This window comes from Xyrauchen texanus, chromosome 4 (genome assembly GCF_025860055.1).
Source record: "Xyrauchen texanus isolate HMW12.3.18 chromosome 4, RBS_HiC_50CHRs, whole genome shotgun sequence".
Classification (NCBI taxonomy): domain Eukaryota; kingdom Metazoa; phylum Chordata; class Actinopteri; order Cypriniformes; family Catostomidae; genus Xyrauchen; species Xyrauchen texanus.
Window position 1 is genome coordinate 19,531,465 of NC_068279.1, and position 23,901 is coordinate 19,555,365.

Genomic DNA, 23,901 nt, shown 5'->3' on the forward strand with positions numbered 1-23,901 from the left:
CACAATGCAACTTATGGGGTAGATTTTATACACATGAGGTTGGGATCTATGTCTCGCTTGTTAATAATTAAACTTTCGTTAATACTTAAATGGCTATTTAATATTATGCAAAAATTATCTTTAGTCGGTGACCATCCCTAGATGTCACAGGAAGTGGAGGAGGGTCTCGAATAAATAGGAAAAGGGGGGGGGGGGGTACACCAAAGAGATTAGAGCGTGGGGAGAAAACAACAAGGAAACAAGGAAACGAGGGGGAAACACTGCAAGAGCACAGAGATTGGCTGAAAAACAAGCCAATGGGAAGACAGTACGAGCAGAGGGGGGTGGGGCATGTGAAGTTGAGCTACCTTGTAGGCGATTCGTGGAGGACATTTCTTTCCCAAACCTAAAGGTGGGGACATGTGGAGCAGCATCTCATACATATCGAGGTACTTGATACGACCACTTCACAGTGCAGACAATGCAAAAATCCCAAAATAAAGAAAAAGGATGGTCAGTTAGAGAGACAGAAACAAGGGGGACATAAAGTAAACCAAACAAAATGAAATTATAAGAGACAACAAACAAACAAACAAACAAACAAACAAACAGAAAGACAACAAAAAACAGAAATCTGAGTTATTTAGATTTCCAAGAGTGTCATGGACGGGGATGCCATTCTGGCCTGGAAGGGTCAGAGATGAATCTCAAAGTTAGAGGTGAGAGAGTTGATGCTTGATAAGGAGAGATGAAGAGGTGAGTGAGATGACAGGAGAAGTGGATTGTGACAGAATGGCTGTGTTGTTTGGAGGATGTCTGCATTTGCATGCTCAGACATTGAGGGGAGTTTCCACTTTTAGTGCACAGAAACAAAGGTTTCAATGCCAGTTCTTTTTTAATTAAATCACAGTTCCTGTTCTGCAGAAATCTTGCAATGTAAATTTCATTGAAAAATGTTATCTAAATAATGGATATTGGTGTTAAAGTTAAACAGTGAGATTTAACTTCATTTTTAAAAAGTTAAATCACTTAACAATATTTTGGTCAACAAACTGACAAAACCCTGAGATTCAGTCAATTGGGAATATGAGAATTGTACTTAAGTGTGATAAATGTTTAATTACACTGTCAATCTGTTCAGGTTGTAGGTTAATTTGTGGTTTTGAAAGCTTTGTTTCCCATTCAGCATCATTCACCAAAGCCAGTCAAGTCTGGTGGGGCAAGTGCTTGTGTGTAGTCAAGTCATTTGTGCACAGCCATTCAAGTTCGGGTCTCTGGGCATTTGCACACAGAGCCCGCACGACTGGAAGAAGTTGCTTGGGTTGCAAACCTTGTATGCTACCCTATTAGGGCAGTTCTTCCCTAAGCCAAGGGGGGGCGAGATAATGCGCAACAAATTGTACATATCCTTATAGGAAATCCGTCCGCTGCGGAAAGAACAAGCAAAACATGACACATATATAAAGAAAGCTCGGAGAGCACATTTGTGTTGTGGAGAGAATGGACGCAGATCACATCCACACAAGGATGACAACTATTCTTTCAGGCATTCACACATTATTATGGGAACATGATGAAATATTCATCATTTCTGTTATTTATGTGATTGAACCTGAGAAGACACAAAGGCTTTGAGGCCTAACAAAATCACTCTTTTTAACTGCTGCAAACTGAGTTACTATATTTATCACAAGAGTAGGCCTCTATCTGGTGGGGCTGAAACATACCACGCGGCCGGGTCGTACTCCGCCCACACTCGGATAAACTCATCCAGGTGGTGAGGGCCCAGGATGGAGGAGTCACGTGTCAGGTACTCAAAATTGTCCATAATGACAGCCACAAACAGGTTTAACATCTGTGAAAAGTGGAAGAAGAACACACCATGGAGGAAAATCTTTGGAGTGTGATATGATTCTTAAATGCAATGGAATATTTAGTGTCACACATCCAACCAGGTTTAAGTGTTTTAGATTAAGATTGATTAAATGTGATCTAGTTAATTATATGATATGTTGATTAATGAATCAAATGAATCATTAATTAATTAAATATATTAATATTTGTTGAGAAAAGCCCATTAAATTATTGTGGCAGATGAGTAAAGCATTGATAGATACAATAGACATTACAAAAAGTGACTTTTTAAAGAAGTGATATTGTTTGTTTTATTTCTATATTATTAGACATCAATGGCCTACAGTCCACAGCAATCCGTTAATTTATCTGAAGTAAGCTTAGGGGTGTTCACACAGGATGTGTTAATTTGTTGTGTCTGCATTATATTTCAATTGCTGGTCTATGTGCACATACTGTACGGTCAGACTGGTGTCTTTTTCTGGTGTGTCACACCTTGCTGTTTATTATTGTATATCCTTCCTTGAGTACCAATGCTGTCAAGTTTAAAAACTCTTCAAATTTGATAAAGATGTCTGTCTCGAGAACCATACACTCCATCCAGCTGTTTTTTTTTATTTTTTTTTTTACATAATTTCGTAGGTATTTTACATTTGAATTGCTCCATGTAAAGTAAATCCCTTACTACAGAATATAAGTAAGGCTCAAGGGCCTTAATTAAATTTGTTAAAGGAATATTCTGGGTAGAATACAAGTTAAGCTCAATCGACAGCATTTAAGCACAAAAAAAACAAAAATCTTCATATTGTCACTCCATTTCTTTACAAAAATCAAGGTTACAGTGAGGCACTTACAATGGAAGTGAAAGGGACAAATATTTGGAGGGTTTAATGGCAGAAATGTGATGCTTATTATTTTATAAAAACAATTACATTAATTCTAATACTAAAGGTTAGTAAGTGATTTTATCACTCTAAAATCATATTTATGTTTATGTCTTGTGACTATACTTTTGAAAGAGTATTTTAATGTAAAAAAATTGGCCCTAATTCACTTATATTGTATGTTCCTCACTGGAACCCAGATTTTTGCTTCTTTTCATTTAAGAAAAGGAGGAACACATCAAAATACATTTTTTGTGGTAGTCAATATTATGCCACAAATTGTGTTGACAGAGCTTAAATTCTTTTGAACCTGGAATATTCCTTTAACTGTTTTAAACACGTTATTATTTACATTATGAATTAACACAGTACTTGCTTTAAAATACCAACCCTATTTTTGGATAAACAATAAAGCCGCTTGGTGCCAGTAGGACTGTATTGGGGTGGAGGTAGGGCAGAGAAGTGATGACATGCTACAATAGCCCTGTCCCAAATGGCACACTTGATGTGGACTTTGCTCATGAAGTCCACAAGATCATAGAGGGTCGCATTTGTCATTTTATGACAAATTATGACTATTATCTAACTGGCAAAGTGGAGACTGAGAGGAAGACCACGAGGGCTGAAGGTGCCATTTGGGACAGGGTCAGTAATGAGCCTGTGTTGAGAAGTACAACTCTAAGCACTGACCAGGAATGAGCAGAGGAAAATGAAGGAGACAAAGTAGATGTAGGCAAAGTTGCTGCCGCACTCCTTTCCGTGGGTGCCTGAGCGTTCGTCACAGGTGCGCTTGCTCAGACAGGACAGCATGATTTCATGCCAGGCCTCACCAGTGGCACTCCTGCCAGAGATAAACAACGGATCTGGTATTAATACTGAGAATGATCATTAGGGAACATGATGGAGACTCGCTTGTTGATGGAAAAGCGCTGATGTGTCAGATTTCATTTATAACACTATCAAACTGATGTGCTGGCTCCCATTTCAGAGGAAGCCTCAAGGTAATGAACATAAGGGAAAGATGGAAATGTATTTCTGAATTTTATTAGGAAATGTTTATTTCTGGTTATGTGGCGGATCTCCAGGTGCCACTTTAAAATTCAAACTGGCCAAATGTGGAGACCAGAGCGAAAGGAGCATTGCAGAAAGAAAGAAAAAAAACTGAGTAATACAAAGTACCATAGATAATACAGACAACTTTTAGCACTGTAATTTGAGAGCACTAAAGGTTATTTTGCAGCTATCAGAAACTGGATGGATGGATGGATGGATGACATAAGGTGTGTGCAAACCTGAACAGCAGCATAAGCGCTTGGAGGAAAGTGCGAAAGTTGTTGTGATGATTGATGGCAGTGTCTTCGTTCAGTTCAATGTTTCCAAACAACTGCAATCATAATATTACCGGTAAATACAGTACCTGTATGTTTTAAAATGTAACCATTTAAGAGAATAACATTTATATACTTTAATTTGCCAATGATACATTTCAGTGCATTGCAATTACATTTTACCGGTATGCACAATTATTAGTTGATGCACTGAAGTTACATTATTTAATGTACTGCCAGTACAGTACCTGCATTCCAATGATGGCGTAGATGAAAAACAGCATGGCGATTAGAAGGCAAACATAAGGTAGGGCCTGGGAACAACAAATGAAGAAATCAAATCTTATTTCCAGTCAACAATTCAAAGCAATGCAAGTCAAAGCAGTCAAAATAGAGGAGAGCTACCTTAAAAGACTGGACAAAGGTCCAGAGTAGGATGCGGATGGTGTATCCCTGTCGGAGGAGCTTGATGAGCCTGGCTGCTCTGAAGAGCCTCAGGAAGCTCAGGTTCAGCAGACGGTCCTGTGGGAAAACAAACTGTTTCAGCTTGTATTTGTACCCATTTACTTCATTTAGCACTACTGTTCAATTCAACACCCAATCTCTTTTGATCAAATAGAATTTTTGGCACAAAAGAAAAACGCATGACAATATTTTAAAGGATCTCTATGAAACAAGATGAAACCCTTTGAAACCCTTCACACTGAGTCCAAAATATCGGACTGCAATGATCAGTAATGTTTGTTTTTTTTATTCAGAGGATGGGTCAATTTTGGATTAATTTTGGTTGATTAATTAAAGTTCCAGAGTTTTCAGAGAATAACAATAAAATTGGCATTGGATTCTTCGTGAACAGCATGAAGAATAGTTAGCAAATATTTAGGTGACAGTGATATTGCAACTGTTCCTGGATCAGCAGCTTTTACAAAGATATCCAAACATGCATTGCCCTTTTCCTTAACCCCAACCTATGAACCCCAAATCTAATTGGCTAATAGGAATGCTGTTCTGGGGAAAACAAGGATGTTGATCCAGGAATATGTCCAAATAGCAAAATCAAGGTAAGCTGCCTGTCCAGCAACTATTGACAGTAGCAGCGAAGGAAGGTTTTTAACTCTAATATATAAGATAATATACAGTTTCACATCATGAATGCTGCTCAGATTGCATAGTTTGTTGAAGAACCATGTCATGTAAACAATGGAGAATATATCAATATTTCTCAGATTTATCACTTTTATTGACAAAAAGTGCTATTGGATGTTTTATCCCATTTTGATATTGCATGTTTTCATTTGTACTCTATTAGCACAAATAACTAAATTGCTGTTTCTGGAGCATTGCTATCATGAAACAGAGATCGGATATCAATGTTGAGCCTTTAGACCTTTGGCAAGATGTATAATTTGTTAACATTAATTACATTTATAGATGGCAAATTATATATTAAAAGTAAGCAGAATGATGTCACTACCACGTGCGGGCGATTGCATATCAACAGGTTAACTGGCACTTTTATTAGGACTTCAAACCAGACCTATTCAGCTAGATATTACATACCTACTAAACTGATAAACATGGGCTCACTGTGAAAATGACACTATATAGTTTCTAATAAAGGTAGGACATAAGCCTACGATTGGAAGTAAATTCAGGAGGGTGGAACAGACACAAAGTTAAAAAATGAGACAGTAACTCACCGTAGTCTAAACATGAAGATGATAAATTGTGGCAGGAGCCAGCCAAGATTTGAGTGAAGACATTTCATGAAAAAGGAAGACAGAGAGAAGGACCACAGGAGAACAATAACAGCCATCACACACAAATATAGTTACAGTGCAAACACAATTACATTACTAGCAGCTTTTGACAGTGACATGGAAATCAAAACAGACAGTATAAAGGGGCCGTTCACAAGAACACGTTTTTGCAACTACAGTATATAAACATGCTAGATGGACATCTTTGACCATTGTGGCACCAAAAGCTGTTTATTTCAGTATCTCAAACAAAATCCGCATTTTGTTTAGAAAACATGTCAATGCATCTCGAGACATCTTGTTTTCTTTTTGTTGCTCTGCATCCAGCTTTATCTTTTTCTTCACTTTCCAGCCCATTTCTGCTTTCTGCCTGCTGAGGGTATCAGACCCAGTCTGTCTGGCTCTGATACGCTCTTCAAATAGAGAAAAACAGAGCTCGCTGCTGATCACTTACGTTAATTTCAGTGACTAAGATGTCAGTGATGCTTCCCAGCACAGTCACAAAATCAAACACATTCCAGGCATCTTTCAGGTAATTCTGAGAGGAAAAGAATTAGAGAGATTATTGAGGGACAGCGAGAGAAGCTTTCAATTTGACTCTCTCTCACAGGAATGTCTCACTATCCATTAACATGGCTTGTATGTGTCACTTTTTGACCATATAGGCCATTGTGGATTAAGTTGTTAAAGGGATAGTCCCTCTGAAAATGACATTTCTGTCACCATAAATTATCACAGAATTGAACTTTTTTTGGGTGTACCATCCCTTTAAAGGTATGAGAGGAGATACTTGCCAAGGGGCCAAAAGCAATAATTTTGAGAACACACTCCATTGAAAAAAGAGCAGTGAAGACAACATTGAGATACTTCAGCATCGCCTCGTAGAAGTCAGGTGCCTTGTAGAACTGCAGGTAAAATACAAAATAAAACATATCTTTAATTTGTTTTGATGTGATTTACAGCACTGAATCAATTATCTGGTCCATTATCTGACATTAATATTAGCAAAGGAATATGAAAGGTACATGCAAAATTAAAGGAATATTCTGGGTTAAATACAACTTAAGCTTCATTGACAGCATTTGTGGCATGCTGTCGATTACTATAGAAAATAATGTAAATTTGTCTCTCAATTGTAAAAACAGAGCAAACGTGTATACATTATCGTGCTCAAAAGACAAGCTTCGATAAGCATGAATTGTATGCTGGTCTACTCTAGGCTAGTTTATCCTGGTAAGTTCTGGTCTAGCTAGTGGACCAGCTTATCATCAAACAAAATTTAGCTCAAGAAGTTAGACTTAAGAAAACCCAACCCAGCATGCATCTTTTCAGAAGGGTGACTTTAAATGTAGCTTCTGGGGCAAGCGTACTGGAGAGTTTTAAAAGCAGTTTGTATTTTTAAGTTGTATATAACTTGTGGCCACATTATAAAAATTCTTAAGAGAAAAATAAAGTTCTTATAATAAATTACACGTTCTTAAGAATATATATACTGCAGCTATAAACATTGACTGTTTAAGAAAAAAAGTTAACATTTTTAAATTTGTCTTTTTCCAAAGAATACAAAAATATTCTTAACTTTTTCATTCTTAACTGTAGTTAGAAAATAGTAGATAAGAGTAAAAAATTCATTAGGAATGTTTTGGAAATCTGACCCCTGGACTTCTTTGATGATACTTCATAACTCCTAATAAACTCACAAAGAAAGAACAAAATGACAACTGAAAGAACAAGACGTCCGATTTACCTTCATCATGAGCACCAAGGTGTTGAGAGCGATCAAGATCATGATGGAGTACTCAAACGGTGGAGAGACGACAAACTTCCACAAACGGTACTGAAACGACTGCTGGTTCTGTGGCATATAACGGGTCAGAGGCTTGGCGTTGATAGCAAAGTCGATGCAGGCTCTCTGAGAGGAAAACCAGCAAATATGGAATTAATTCACAAAACAGACCCAGATAAATCATCAATGTTAACCTCTAGCTTTTGGAAAGAGGATTTTTAGAATCACTTTTTCACTCTCATAGTCAAAAATAATCATAAAGCCAGTTGTGCCATACAAAGACTAGTGGCCTCTATGGAAGACCCAGTCTAAACTGTAGAGGAAACCAAATAGATTTTAGATGCAACTGATAGTTTCTGGCTTTGTCGATGTTGATGATAAATTAATTATCTTGGGGTCTTGGTTCCTGCCACAAACTGTTAGTCATGTTAGGCTGGTATATGGAGAGGCAGATAGTGAGACAGCACAGACTCAGCAGACAACTGAGCCCATCTAAAAGGGTCTCAGAAGAAATGGGGCAGCAACATCTTGCTGACTGCTTTTCCATGGGAATGGGTGTCTGTGTGTGTTTACTCACGGTGCTTCAATGTTTGAATGTATAACTACTTCTCTCTCTCTCTCTCTCTCTGTGTGTGTGTGTGTGTGGGGGGGGTCTGCTGTAGGCACATGCATTAATCTGGTTCTGTCACAATCTCCTACCTGGACATCTGCAGCTGTTGCCATGGCTGGCTTCACTGTAGGTACCATCTCACATCACTGAGAACTTAAAAAAACACCTTCAGTGTTTGTTTGTGTGTAAGAGGAAGATGAATGTTTATCTGTGAATCGTTTACTCTTGGAATCTTTTATTTTTATTAAATTTGTTAGCCCTTTTTAAAAAAATACACCTGTATTTTAGGGAATACATAAGCCAGTTTGTAGATATTTTTATTACATCTTGAAACAGCATCTATTAGCCTGGGATTCAGAGTATGTGAGTTGAGTGGAAAAAAACGTTCCCTCCCCGCTCCAACTTCATAACAGGTTCTCTATTTCCTGCACACTGGTGAGTGAAAATTTATATTCACTCCTTAGTACAAATTTGCAGCAACTTCCCAAGCCAATGTAAAGTTCTTACAATGTGTTTTTATCATGAATGCTTGGGCACAAGATATATTAAAGGGATCGTTCACCCAAAAATGAAGATTCTGTCAACTTTTACTCACTCTTATGTTGTACCAAACCCCTATGCCTTTCTTTCTGCCATGGAACATATAAGGAGATGTTAGGCAGAATAGCAGACTCAGTCACTATTAACTTATCTTGTACAGCGAAAAGATGCAATAAAAGTGAATAGAGACCGAGGCTAACATACTGCCCAAATTCTCCTTTTGTATACTACGGAAGGAAGAAAATCATCCGAGGTTGGAACAACATAAGTAAACAATTTAGATAAAGTTTGTAGATACTACATTTTATATTTGCTTATATGTATATTTGCTTAACTTTTCCTTAAAGTCTGAAAATTTCAAAATAATTTAAAGTATTTTAGACAGACAGACAGACAGACAGACAGACAGACAGACAGACAGACAGACAGACAGACAGACAGACAGATAGATAGATAGATAGATAGATAGATAGATAGATAGATAGATAGATAGATAGATAGATAGATAGATAGATAGATAGAATCCATTCCATAAAAGATCAATTACAGAACTTTTAAAAGTGATACTCTTGATATTTTTGGTCTTTGTCAGGCCAACATAATAATGACAGAATTCTTATTTTTGGGTGAATTATTATACTTTTAATAAAATGATAGATAAACAACATCAGGAAACTGCTTTACTGAAACAGTAACAAAAACCTGTGAATGTGTGTTAAGCTCAAAATTGAGCATTATTTGAGTGATCTTGGACAAAGAGAAAACACAGATGCTCAGACTTCCAAAAACACAGTCCTTGACTCCTAGAACCACTTATATTATCTGGTCAGATTACCTAATTTAAATGAGTTGGTTACAAACTGTGGGTTTGTTGGGTGACCATCTCTGTATGCTATTTAGTCATACCTCATTTTTCTCCAGACTGCAATCTGACAAGGCCTTATCACCCTGTTCCTGGAATGTGATGATTATCAAGGCCACGAAAATGTTGACAAAGAAGAAGGGAAAGACCACAAAGTAGACCACGTAGAAGATTGACATCTCAATGCGGTAGCCTGGATTGGGACCCTGGTCCTCAAATGTGGCATCCACAGAGTGTTTTAAAACCCTGTATAGACAACATTCCACCATTACGTCTAACATTTTAACATTTCATACTAAAATGAAAATGACTACATTTGACAAATTTACTACATTGAATATAATTGTATTAAAATTTGAAGGAGCAGAGGGGGCATGGAGACAATTAGACATTACACATCTAGAAGAAAGCTGACCACCAAAAGTTACTACTCATACAAATAAATACTGTAACAGACTATTACAATGTCTTGCACAGCAGATCCATGAGTTTGGGCAGCCACAAAACAGATTCATGAAAGTCTGCCCAATCGCCCTGCTGAGAGCTATGGCTACGTTTCAAACTGATTTCAGCCTTTAAAGTGAAGGAATACAAGGCTACTGAGGGGTCAGAGGACACAAGGGAAGTGTTTGAAATGGACAGAAGCTTTCATAGGGTTTAAATCCATACAAAAACCTACTGGATAGTAAACAGTATAAATCAAAATATACCCAACTGTCAAAAGTTATTTGTATATGGGACTTCTTTAACCAGGGAAATATTTTTTATAAATGTGTATGAGTGAGTGTGTGACTTACGTGGGCCACCCCTCTCCAGTAGAAACAGTAAAGAGTGTAAGAAATGCCCACAACACATTGTCATAGTGGAAGTCATATTTCCTCCAGACCCTGGGCTGGGCTGCCACCCCATCATTTTCATAATCTAAGAACAGCCCACTGATAAACAAAAGACAGAGGATATTAATATAGTAAAAAAAATCAATATCTGCAATATCTGGTTGATAAGAGCTGAGCAAAAATAGAAAAATATAGATTCACTATACAAATTTCTCTGACTTTAAACATTTTGTTCATTTCTATGACTTTTTAAGGCCTGGAAAACACATTTAAAAATCTGTCATATATTTTCCAGGTTTTTCCATTACCATGGAAAACCTGCACATTGTTTCTCAATGTGTCTAAGCTTACAGTGTCATAAATCTATGACATTTTCTTCCCGAAATTCAGAACAGATTTAGACAATACCGCTGCATGCCTGCAGGGGGTGCTGCAGGTGTGAGAAAGCAGCCCGTAATACTCTGTGCCCCTGTTTTAATCCAAATCTACCTGCAGTCTTTCTCCAGGCTCTTGGACTCATCTGTGCAGTAGAAAAACTTGCCCTTGAAGAGCTGCACAGCAATGACAGCGAAGATGAACATGAACAGGATGTAGACAATGAGGATATTTAACACGTTCTTCAAGGAGTTCACCACACAGTCGAACACAGCCTAAGAGAGATCACACACACATATACAACATTTTGGCAGGAAATCTGGTTCATTAACAACCAACTATATTTATAAAGCTGAACTAGGTAGTTTTACAGACCATAAAGCAGATTTTGAGTATCAACAGATGCAAATTCACACATTTTAAGCCAGTGCCACACTAGCCGGTTTTTCCAGTGATTTACAGGAGTAAGTTTCATAAACATAATCACTGACCAAAAGCTGATGTGAATGTTTTCAATGCACTCAGTTGCACATCATCACAAACACTGATTGTAATCCATAGTGATTCTGTCACAAAGCATTTTTTCTTCCTACACTAAAATGACTAATGAAACCAATGGAGGCACAACAACGTCATTTATTTACTCACTGAAAGCTGCATATGTACATTTGCATTCTATGACAAGCCTCGATGGGATAAATACACAGTTACTGTGTAAACTACAGTTACTCCATGAATCGCATCTGCAATCACTCTACTGCAATTGTTTATGCTCACACGATACTGGTGTTGTTATTATCAGTTCCACATGACAGGGAATCAGAGAGAGAGTTGTGGTGAGTTGGTATGTTTGTCACCCCTCCACTCTTGTTAATGTGCAAGTGTGTTATACCTCCAACTGAAGAGAGAAAGATCTCAGGCTCACCAAAACAGTCTGCATGTGTGACACCCTTAGCCAAAGCAAGTTGATTTGAGTCTGCTAGTGTGGCACTGGCTTAATCTGTCACAACTGAGAATAAATCATTTCCAGTTATCTGCAACTGCAATGCTCACAGGTGTTTATTAAGCAATAGCCTTGCTGATTTTTTTTTAACCAGTCTAAAGTTGTTTGCTGGTCTAGCATCCTTGCCAATTTGGTCAGACTGGTCTGTTTTTTAAGGTTTTAAATGTTTTTTAAGCACTTGACAACTGGTTAGGCTGGGAGACCAGTGGCCAAACAGCTGAACCAGCTTAACACTAGGCCAGATAAATGCCAGCTTTGCCAGGCTTTGATCTCAGCTAAACACCATCTTGGCCAGGCAGGGAGACCAGAGAAAAACTAACATGGATAAACTGTGACCAGCTAAACCAACTAAGACCAGCAAACCAAACTTCTGCTAGTTTTATCTCATTCGTTTTTTCAACAGGGAGCTCTTACCGTGCGTTAAGACCAGAGATGGCGAGAGCGTCAAAATTCGCTCTGGCTGCCATGCCAACAATGCTATGGAATATTCATGGACGCTCTGTCTAAAGAATAGTTTAAATAGGCGGCAACATTCGTTCAGAATGCTTGGTTTTGTGAACTATATTTAAAGGGGCCGCAAAACATCCAGACATGTCGACCGTTACCTTTTTGCCAACATATCACAAGTAGCGTATATCCTCATGAAATCTTTTAATATATTATTATATAATATTATATAAACCATAATGTCCACTTCATCAACTAACCTGGCACACCAACAATTTCAGATACCTTTGTCCACGCATCGTTTTTAAAAAATTTTTATTTATATCCCTGTAAGCATGGACAGATCATATTTTACAGGAAAACCCGCCACGGCAATAATCCGTTTTTCCTCCATTTTGTCTTCGGAACTAATGTTTGGTGGGAAGCAAAGTTTACACAGTTGTGTTCTCTAGACTTCGCTAGAGAGGAACACTTCTATACTCCAACAGGTTGCCGCCAAACTGCGCCAAAGCTCATTACCATAATTTTGCCCACACTTGAACTTTCCCCTGACGCCCACACTGCCTAAGACAGGGCGTGCCACTTCTCGCCGCCAAAATGAATGACTTCCGGGCGATTTGACGCTCTTGATGCCTCTGGTCTGAACGCACCATTACTGTAAGGAAAACAGCTGGAGTTCAGCATCATGGTATGATTGCTTTAACATACTAAAAATGGAATATGCACCTTCAGTTTTGGTAGACGTTTAATGGTCTTCAAAGGCCGCAAGACTCGCAACACCCTCAGGGACTTGATGGTGTTGATATCTTTACCCTTTGTCCCTCTACACAAGTCAAAATAAGCAAAGGGTCAGTAAGTGCCAGATTAAAAACATGCTAACATGCTGTAGCTAGCCTTCAAAGGAAACATATATATCCAGACAAAACAAGTGAGAATGTGTGAAAACATGATGAAACTTTTACTTTTGGTTAAAATATCAACAATACTCACATAACCCGGTTCTCTGATAACAGTGAGGTATCTCACTATGTGTAACGTGTATCCTTGAAGCACCAATAACACCCAGTCTGTCAGCTGACAGACAAATCACAGCAGTGATGAGGGAGTCCCACCTCCCTATATAAACCAATGTTATAGGTGCCTACTTCATTCTCTACTTATCTCTTCACTGTGCAACTGCAAGGAGGGAAGTGTGGTGAGATTCCTCATTCCTGTAATTAGAGAACGGGGTTTTCTTTCTAACATTCTCACAATGGGATATAGTCAACTCCTGTATTGCTGATATGCTGTCCGAAGCAGATTGTCAACTGGCTTGTAACGTACACCCACCCAATCAATTTGCAGAGTGATGGGTAGATGCAAACATAAAAATAAACATCCTTCAGATCGACTGACGTAAACCACTCTCTGGGATGAATAAACTGAGTGTTTTGAGCATGAGAATTTTGTTGAGGTCTTTGTTGAGGTTTCGCAAGTCTAGAATGGGATGGAGACCTCCTTCTCTATTGGGGCTGGCAAAATACCTGGAATCAAAGCCCTGATGGCTGACCTCCAGCGGCACAATCCTTATTGCTCTTTTGCTCAGCAAATTGGCTATTTATCTAGATAAAAACAAGGGATGAACTGTGCATGCGCACCAACTTAATGTGTGAACAGAGAGGGGCCCGCTGAAGCTCTCACTCACTGATGGTGCTACGGCACCATCTAGTGGCGGAGCTGGGGATTACAGCTCTGAGTTCAGAACTATTTTGTGATTTACGTTCACACAATGCTGCACCCATGGCCCACTGCCTGGATGCACAGAGGATATTTTAATTTTGTCACACACATGTTTTTGTGCAAAATGTCCTCCTCTCTTTTTTCTGACCCTATGGGTGGAGAGGGGAGATGCAAACTGAGAGGCACTGGGGAAACTGGTGTCAACATTCCAATTAAATAATTTGTGTATGAACCGTGTAACACAAAACGTATGGTTTGATTCCCATTCCAAGTCCTCTTGGCTGGATGGCAGAAAACAATCTCACTGCTTGTGGGAGGAGTGGAACAAAGACTCCACAAGTGCTGTTCACCCACTCCATGTCCCAAACCAGAACACTGGTTAGGTCGCCCATCTCTTCATGTTCCCCTGAGGGTTGTTTGGCCACTACAAAAGAAGCCTTGCTTCTCGGCTGGGGCTATTTTGGCTGTGCCCCTCCCTGCCCTGACTGCTGAGGTGGCGGGGGAGGCCTGGTTTGGGTTCTAAAACCAGATTGTCCACCTCTAAAATGGGTTGTGAACCCAGAACGTGATGGCTGGGGGGGCGAGCAGTAGATTTTCGGGGAAGGCAGGTCTCTAACGCTCACCCATTCTTTTTCCTCAAATCACACTGCTGCCGCACTGTGGACACCTTAGCCCTGAAAAGGGCTTTCGGATCCATTGAGGCATCAAGGAAATCTATCTTGAGGCACATGCTGAGGCCACAGATCTGGACAGCCCCTCTTGACGTACGTAGGTTGAGATCCGCAATAACGCAGATTTCACACAATGCCGCATCCGGCTCCCCCACATCAATTTGTCTGCCCATCTCCTCCATCAACTCAGTCTGATATGCTGTAAGAAGTGAGTTAGCATTAAGAGCCCTTACAGCTAGGGCTGAAGATCGGTAGATCTTTTGGTAAATGGAGGCTGATGATCTCTCAATGAAGCGGGAACAGGCGAAAAGTTGATTCTCCACCAATGCCTCGACTGGAGGGGGGATGGACATCCCCAGATCCTCCATTTTGTGCACATCCAGTGTAGAGTAACCTTATAAAAACCAACGCATTTCCACTACGTATGCTGGGGGAGCTGTAATAAATTGCTTTACCCGGGCAGCAAGAGATGGCAGCCGTTTACCATAGTACAGATCCCTCTCTGTACACTAGCCAGTCTACTGTGACGGATGGAGAGCTTGGCTGCCGCCCTCCTTGACATCTCAATAAGGTGTAGCACTCCTTGGACGGGGGTGCATCCATCATGCTACCCAGCTGAGAAGGAGAATGAGTGGGGAGAATGGCATCATCTCCATCCTCCTCAGCATCGTCCTCCAAAAGAGGATCATCAGCGTCATCCTCCTTCTCCTCTTCCATGTCCTCTGCCAAAGAAGCTGATTCAAAGAGGGGAGGAAGATTGGGAGAGACTTCATCCATGAGATCGCCCCAGCTGCACTGTCCTTGCAGCTGGGGTGGTGGTGTTTTCCTCTGTTGAGAAAAATAGGGATCCTCATTATTTGACACAATGACCAGCAGCCTTCTTTCAAAAACTCTCCGTACAAAATGGCATTTCTGAGCCCCAGACAGGCTAAGTGGGTGGGGATCCTTCGGTGAGATCATAGATCCACAAGCGCATGGACGGGAGGGATACTTCCCCTTTGCTCCGCCGCTCAGTGAGCTTGCAGTTGCCATGACAGAACCTGAACTCAAGAACACAGAAGCAGTTCACCACAACTTGCCACTTGATTCTGTGTTAATCCTAATTGAGGTAGAAGCTATAACAGCTCGAAACTCCACAGAAAAAAACACAAGCTCGCCTCCTGGAGAAAACAATATAATATAGCAGAAAATATATTAAATTTGACAGTGAATATATTCGCAAAAAGAACAGCCGCATTCTGCGCCATACATGAACGTCTTGCCTGATGACCTGTTAAGCGATCACATCTTACGAGTCCTGCTGATGATAGCTTCCAAAGATCTTCATGGGGAAGAGAACGAGAATGAAGTAGGCACCTATGACAGTGGTTTAAATAGGGATGTGGGACTCCCTCATCACTGCTGTGATTGGTCTGTCAACTGACAGACTGGGTGTTATTGGTGCTGGCCACTCCCAAGGCATTACCCATAGTGAGATACCGAACAAATGTTAGAAAAAGAACTACTGTAAACATAATACTCACCCCTCTTTTTAGACTCAAACTGAATAAACACCCAACTCTGTTGTTCTCAAAGTTTAAAGTGTTGTAGCTTTAAATCATTCCAGCAATGGATTGGTGTTATTTCACAAAAGCAAATGCTCTGGATTGCATGCAGGTGCTGGTTAATACCCATACACTAAATGGGCTCTTTCTGAAATGTTATTGAATGATACATTAGCACTACTCATGCAAAAAAATAAGCAAACATGGATTCAACCCAACACTGCTGTGCATCAGATTTTTAAAGAACAATCACAACACCAATGATAACAAAGAAACCCGCCCTGAAAAAAGGGCATTGTTTCTTTTCAGGAACAAAGTCTTTATCAAGCTGACGTTCAAAGGTGTCGACTTGACTAACTGGCTGCATTCATTTGAATACACTGCAGGTATTCGTTACAACGCAAAGCTTATAGCAAGAAAAAACATTTATAAGATGTAGGCTAAATAAAATACAGTTCAACCTTAGTTCACCCTTAAAGAAAAGAAATATTCATGCTTTCGCTTCTGAATGCTCAAATCATTACTGCCAAGCTTACAATGTAATTTGATGAAGTAACTGCAAGGACAAGCACATTTGATAATGGAATTATAAATGATTAATCTATGGTCAAATGAACAACTAAAGCCTTAAAAGTTCAATTTAAAGAAGTCATAGAGGAAAAATAATCATGCTCTTTAAAGAAGTCATAGAGGAAAAATAATCATGCTCTTTATAAGACATCACATTAATTTAAACAACCTTCACTGTTAAAGAGATAATTCACCCAAAACTTTAAATGGTATCATAATGTACTCAACCTCTGTCACGAACCCCGCTCCGCCCCCTTGAGCTTCCACGCTTATTCCGCCCCCTCGAGCTCCCACGCTCGTTCCGCCCCCTCGAGCTCGCACGCTCTTTTTGCTCGCTCGAGCCCTCACGCCCACTTTGCTCCTACTCGCTCACATGCTCGTAGGCAATCTCCCTTCCTCGAGTTTCTCACGCGTTTCCAATCCCCCAGAACATTATGACCACCTGCACTCGCGTCATCTGCACTCCTGCACATTAGTTTCACCTGCACTCGTCTCATCACCTGTCATGGTTTACACCTGCACTTGCCCCTATATATATCACTACCCTTTCGTCTCACGGTTGTTGGTTATTGTTCTAGTTTACCCCGCATCTTCGCCCCCGCTAGTCTCGTCTAGTTTTGTACTCCTCTCGTTTACCCCTTAGCTTGCCAGCCCCCCTTGATCCCCTGTCTTTTCCTCTTGCTTGTCTTGTTTGTATATTGATTCACCGGCTTCGACCTCACACTCCCTTTGACTACTCTCTCCCGGATTTGCCCCCTTGTTTATATCTTGATTCCCCGGCTTTTGACCTAACGCTCACCCTGACCATTCTTCTCTGGATTTGCCCTTGTTTTGTACTGTTGCCTGCTTTTATTTTAATAAAGCAGTTTTTTCTCCGACATTGTGACTGTCTCTACTTGTATTCGCTACAGAATAACCAACCTCACCGAAGACAGTCACAATGTATCCCACGGATGTACGCAGCTCACTAGAGCGGATTTTTTCTGCACGCTCTGCTGAAGGATCTACTGTTGGGAGACATCACCGAGCGCTCACGGCGCAGGGACCACAGGTACGTTCGATTTCTGACTTAATTCACCCTGTTTCACCTGTGTCTGCCCCTGAGCCCGTTGATGCTCCCAACGCATCCCTGAGCGCCGTAAGCCTTCAATCCCCTGAGAGGTTTGACGGCTCTTTGGGCGCTTGCCAAGGGTTGTTTATGCAGGGCAGCGGTTGTGGAACTCATAACCTTGCCCTTAACATTGTGGAGCCAGCGGCCCGACTCTTGGCTTTGCGCCAGGGGAGCCAAGCCTTAGAAGCTTATGTTGTGGATTTTTGTGCCCTGGCTAACCAGGTGAATTTTGATGAGGTGGCTCTAAAAGGAGCCAGCGCCTGTAGCCTTGACCGTCCCCATGGCCACGTCCCCTGTTGGCTGAGGACGCAAGAGAAGGAAGAGGGCCCCTTCTCCCCAGTCTCGTCTTGTGCTCAAGACCGCAGAGGTTCCCTCAGAGTCTTCCACAGCTCTACCGACCTCTGCTCTGCCCTCAGAGTCTTCCACGGCTCTGCCGGGTTCTGCTCCGCCCCCAGAGTCTTCCACGGCTCTGCCGGGTTCTGCTCCGCCCCCAGAGTCTTCCACGGCTCTGCCGGGTTCTGCTCCGCCCCAAGAGTCTTCCACGGCTCTGCCGGGTTCTGCTCTGCCCCGAGAGTCTTCCACGGCTCTGCCAGCCTCTGCTCGCCCCTCAGAGCCCTCGCGGCCTCCGCCTCTCGAGTCTCCCAAGGCTCCTCCTCCCAAGCCTTCCAGGGCTCCTCTCAAGCCTCCCAGGGCTCTTCCTCTCGAGCCTCCTAAGGCTCCTCCTCTCGAGCCTCCCAGAGCTCTACCTCCCAAGCCCCCCAGGGTTCTGCCTTTCAAGTCTCTCGAGCCTCCCAGAGCGCCGCCTCTCAGGGCTTCTCCTCCTGAGTCTTTCAAGGCTCCTCCTCCCAAGCCTCCCAGGGCTCCTCTTCTCGAGCCTTCCAAGGCTCCTCCTCCCAAGCCTCCCAGGGCTCCTCCTCTCGAGCCTCTCAGGGCTCCCCCTCCCAAGCCTCTCAGGGCTTCTCCTCTCGAGTCTTTCAGGGCTCCCCCTCCCAAGCCTCTCAGGGCTTCTCCTCTCAAGTCTCTCAGGGCTCCTCCCCCCCTCAAGCCTCTCAGGGCTTCCCCTCTCGAGTCTTTCAGGGCTCCTTCTCCCCTCGAGCCTCTCAGGGCTCCGTCCCTCGAGTCTTTCATGGCTCCACCCCTCGAGCCTCTCAGGGCTCCGTCCCTCGAGTCTTTCATGGCTCCACCCCTTAAGCCTCTCACGGCTTCGCCTCTCGAGTCTCTCAGGGCTCCTTCTCCTCTAGAGCCTCTCAGGGCTCCGTCCCTCGAGTCTTTCATGGCTCCACCCCTCAAGCCTCTCACGGCTTCGCCTCTCGAGTCTCTCAGGGCTCCTCCTCCCCTCAAGCCTCTCAGGGCTTCTCCTCTCGAGTCTTTCAGGGCTCCACCCCCTTCGAAGCCTCTCAGGGTTTCGTCTCTCGAGTCTTCCAGGGCCCCACCTCTAGAGCCTCTCGAGTCTTCCACGACCTTTTTCCCCGAGCCTCTCACGGCTCTACTCCCAGAGACTCCAGAGCTTCCTAGGGCTCCGCCTCTCGAGCCTCCTACGGCTCCACCTCCCGAGCCTCCCATGGCTCCACCTCCCGAGCCCCTCACGGCTCTGCTCCCAAAGACTCCAGAGCTTTCTATGGCTCCGCCTCTCGGGCCTCCTACGGCTCTACCCCCCGAGACTACAGAGCCTGCCAGGTCGTCGCCTCGGGGACCTCCCACGGCGCCACCCCATTGGCTCCAACTCCTGAGCCTTCCAGGCCTTCCCCCCTAAAGCCTCCGTCAGCTCCACCTCCAGAGCCTTTCAGGCCTTCGCCCCTAAAGCCTCCTTCGGCTCCACCTCCAGAGCCTTCCAGAACCCCACCTCCAGAGCCGCCTACAGTGCCGCCTCTGACGGCACCACCTTTCACGGCTCAGCCCGGACTTCCTGACACTCTCCCTGTCCTGTGGCCTCTTCCCTGGCCTCCGGACCCTATTCCTGTCCGGTGGTCACCTTCCAGACCCCCGGACCCAGTCCCTGTCCTCCAGTCGCCTTCCAGACCCCCTGACCCCGTCTCTGCCCTACGGCTGCCCCCTAGATATCCCGACCACCCGCCTGTCCGCTATGTTCCCCCAGACCTTGCCTTGATACTGCCCATTGACCCCATGGACTGTCTCATTTCCCTCTGTGCCCCTTGGACTGCCCTCAATTTTGTTTGTGTGTTTTGTGGGTTGTCTGTTCGGGGTTTTTTGTTTGTTGGGTTCGTCCAGCACCACTTCCTCACAACCGAGCGCGGCCGTCAGGAGCCGTCTGTTTTAGAGGGGGGAGTACTGTCACGAACCCCACTCCCTCGCTCCGCCCCCTCGAGCTCCCATGCTCGTTCCGCTCCCACTCGAGCTCGCCGAGCACGCTCTTTTTGCTCGCTCGAGCCCTCACGCCCACTTTGCTCCTACTCGCTCACATGCTCGTAGGCAATCTCCCTTCCTCGAGTTTCTCACGCGTTTCCAATCCCCAGAACATTATGACCACCTGCACTCGCGTCATCTGCACTCCTGCACATTAGTTTCACCTGCACTCGTCTCATCACCTGTCATGGTTTACACCTGCACTTGCCCCTATATATATCACTACCCTTTCGTCTCACGGTTGTTGGTTATTGTTCTAGTTTACCCCGCATCTTCGCCCCCCGCTAGTCTCGTCTAGTTTTGTACTCCTCTCGTTTACCCCTTAGCTTGCCAGCCCCTTTTCCTCTTGCTTGTCTTGTTTGTATATTGATTCCCCGGCTTCGACCTCATGCTCCCTTTGACTACTCTCTCCCGGATTTGCCCCCTTGTTTATATCTTGATTCCCCGGCTTTTGACCTAACGCTCACCCTGACCATTCTTCTCTGGATTTGCCCTTGTTTTGTACTGTTGCCTGCTTTTATTTTAATAAAGCAGTTTTTTCTCCGACATTGTGACTGTCTCTACTTGTATTCGCTACAACCTCAAACCCATATGACTTTCTTTCTTTTGAGAAACACAAAATGAGATGTTAGGTAATATGAGAGCCTCAGTCACCATTCACTTTCACCATGTGCAATACAATGAAAGGTGACTGATACATGCTGCCCAACATCTCCTTTTGTGTTCTATGCAAGTTAAAAAGTCATATAAGTTTGGAGCAACATGAGGTTTTGTAAAGGATGACAGATTTTCATTTATAGTGTGAACTATCCCTTTAAGTCCCTATTTTGATGTATACAGTAACATGTGATGTTAGATGTCTGACAAAAGAAACTAGATACATTATTAAAGATTTCCATTAAATGGTTACACTACGGTTACAACTAAATAACAGACATCAATAAAAATTCAAGTCCACACGAGTAATATAACAGCAATCCTAACACTGCATGTGTGCCTGTTGATTTGGACTTAGCGATGTCTGTTGGCTGAATCAAACTTAAAGTACTTTATATTGGTTTGCAGGTACCGTTTGGTTCTTCCAGTGCAGCAATGGAAGAGAAAACAACAGAATATCTGAGAGAATATTAATTATATTTATTTTATTTTATTAATATTTAATTATATATATTTGATATTTATTATGGTCTATAACTATAACAAAGTGTTGGTATAAAAAGGCATTGGCAGATGTATGATTGGTGCTGACAGAAGAATCAGCAGAAAATAACTTCAAGAAATAATTGTAAGAATGCGTAAAATATATAAAAATCCCACAGGAAAATATATCCATCTATTCAGCTTTCAAAAAAATTTAACTACAAAGGGCCTTTTCATTAGCAAGGGCAAGTGATGATATTTGTGATATTTGTAGGTTTCTAACAATTTACCTCAGAGATCTTAACCCCTAGACAGTAACAAATTGTACACACATATGCATGTTCCATACATTATTCTCTAAATACTCAAACACCAATCTGTAGAGACCGTACGGTCACCAAACAGCATGGTGAAGTCACTACTTTGGCCCAATCACATGGCTCTGCAAAGTCATGCCACTCCACCCATGCTCCCTGATGCACATTCATCTGGCATGCATTCCCTGTATAGGTTCCTGTTGTTTATCATCCAAAACCACTACACACACTAAAGGAGCCTCAATAACAGCTCAACAGATACCCTGATAACTTTCACAGTGGCCCTGATTACAATTACGGTGGGATGTTGTTACACAACAATACAACATTACTTTCAAGGTTCTGATGAAAGATATCAGTGTTATTGTAGAGGCTCCAACCATGTACAGATATTCTCACTCCACTAATATGTAATGACAGTAAAGGACATTATCCCAGTCAACTCAGGATAATGGGATAAGAGATGTTATCAAGGAGAAGGGAGAATATTTGGGGTTCCCCACCTGTTTACGCTTTGATGTGATCTAATGAACGAGAAGAACACAAGGCAAAACATTATGACATGTTGAGAACAGAAAGTACCTCTGCACTTACAGTTAAAGGGATAGCTCACCCAAAAATGATAATTTTGTCATCAGGAAGATGTTAGGCAGAACGTCTTGGAAATGACAAGGGACTGACAGTCTAACACCCTGTCTACACCAGATGCGAGTGGTGTGGCATGATTCGACAAAAGCAAATCGCTCCCATCATTATCAATTACATTGTCTTCATTGGATGCATCTGTCGTTTTTCGCCTTGTCAAACAAACGGTAAACGGATGCCCCATTCTATTTTGCGCTGCACCCGCTGGCACTACTTATTTGACATGTAGACGAGTGATGGGTCGTTCGCGAATGAGTCAGCTCTAAGAGCCGGCTCTTGTAGGTGAATGTTGGGAGCCAGCTCGCATATCTGTAGAGTTGAATCTATTTATAAAAATATAAAAAAGATATGAATAATCAAAAGCTTTAAATGAATAGAATTAATTATTTCAAAGAACTAAAAAAAAGAAATAAAATAATATAGGCCTAAATGCTCAAGCTGTCTGCTCAGACTAACAGCCTTACCTGTTGATCCTGTCAATCAGACCTGCAGTGTCAACCAATGAACCAAAGATTCATGAGGGAGGGCGGAGCAAACTTATTTTGTTGTTCAGATTGCATTCGTTTTGAATTGTTACATTTATATGCACTTTGTTTAATATACATTAAAAAATTTATACTTTAAATGCATATGTTTAATAGCATTGTTTTTCATAACAAACCAATGCATTGTGGTTAAGGTAGTGTATGATTTCATTTAATAATTTAATTAGAATTGTTTTAACACCAATTATAGTCAAACTATCATAAACTGCTTGACTTGGGCAAAAAATAAATACATAAAAATGTAAAGAGCCGTTTGGGAGCCAAAAGAGCTGGCTCTTTTTTGTTGAGCTGAGCTGAATGAGCCGGCTCACTGAAATGAGCCAGAAAGCATCACTAATATAGACAGCCTTAAGGCGTTGCAATACAACACAACATTGCTCGCATCCGTTGTAGACAGGGTGTTAGTCACATTCCGTTTCATTGTATGGAAAAAAGATGCAATGAAAGTGAATAGTGACTGAGGCAAACATTCTACCCAATATCTTTTTTTGTGTTCCACAAAAGAAAGTCATACAGGGTTTGGAAAAACCTAAGGGAGAGTAAATGACAGAATTTTCAATTTTGGGTGAACTATCCCTTTACCCACATAATCTTTTCAGGAAACTGAACTTGATATTTTAAAGAAAACAAAAAGAGAGATTTTTATGAGCACTTTGTCACATTCCTTTGTGAGGCTTAAAACACGAGAAAAGGCATTATGGCTTTGTTGACTATACTGTATGCTAAAGTAAAAGGAAGTTAAGTGACAGTTTTTTGGCAAATGTTTTGGAAACTGACAAAAGGAGGAAAAGGCTTTGTATGGTGGGTGAAACAGACACTTCCAAATGCCATTCATTTCTTTTGTAGGAGAGATGAATGATAGACTTCACAGAGAGAGGATCATCTGAGCTTGCATCTGAAAACCAACATGATCAAGATCTGGAGTGAATACTAAGACATGCCAAAAAGAGATGCTTGAACCATAGCTCTCAATACAGTTCCGATCTGATTCAGATCACCTCGAGCAAGGTT

At 42.0% G+C, this 23,901-nt stretch overlaps 1 protein-coding gene across 1 annotated transcript in view; it reads right to left on the bottom strand.

Moving 5' to 3' along the window:
• LOC127638703 (probable voltage-dependent N-type calcium channel subunit alpha-1B) overlaps window positions 1-23,901 on the bottom strand; it is a 165,665-nt gene that overhangs the window by 16,805 nt on the left and 124,959 nt on the right. Inside the window, exons 27-40 of the mRNA XM_052120348.1 lie at window positions 22,204-22,224; window positions 12,991-13,087; window positions 10,929-11,089; window positions 10,401-10,538; window positions 9,648-9,849; window positions 7,553-7,717; window positions 6,600-6,710; window positions 6,260-6,343; window positions 4,451-4,567; window positions 4,294-4,359; window positions 4,010-4,101; window positions 3,408-3,558; window positions 1,707-1,834; window positions 348-444 (exon numbers count right to left, since the gene is read on the bottom strand). Coding sequence (XP_051976308.1) covers window positions 348-444; window positions 1,707-1,834; window positions 3,408-3,558; window positions 4,010-4,101; window positions 4,294-4,359; window positions 4,451-4,567; window positions 6,260-6,343; window positions 6,600-6,710; window positions 7,553-7,717; window positions 9,648-9,849; window positions 10,401-10,538; window positions 10,929-11,089; window positions 12,991-13,087; window positions 22,204-22,224 — 1,630 coding nt within the window. The remainder of the gene's footprint in view (window positions 1-347; window positions 445-1,706; window positions 1,835-3,407; window positions 3,559-4,009; window positions 4,102-4,293; window positions 4,360-4,450; window positions 4,568-6,259; window positions 6,344-6,599; window positions 6,711-7,552; window positions 7,718-9,647; window positions 9,850-10,400; window positions 10,539-10,928; window positions 11,090-12,990; window positions 13,088-22,203; window positions 22,225-23,901) is intronic.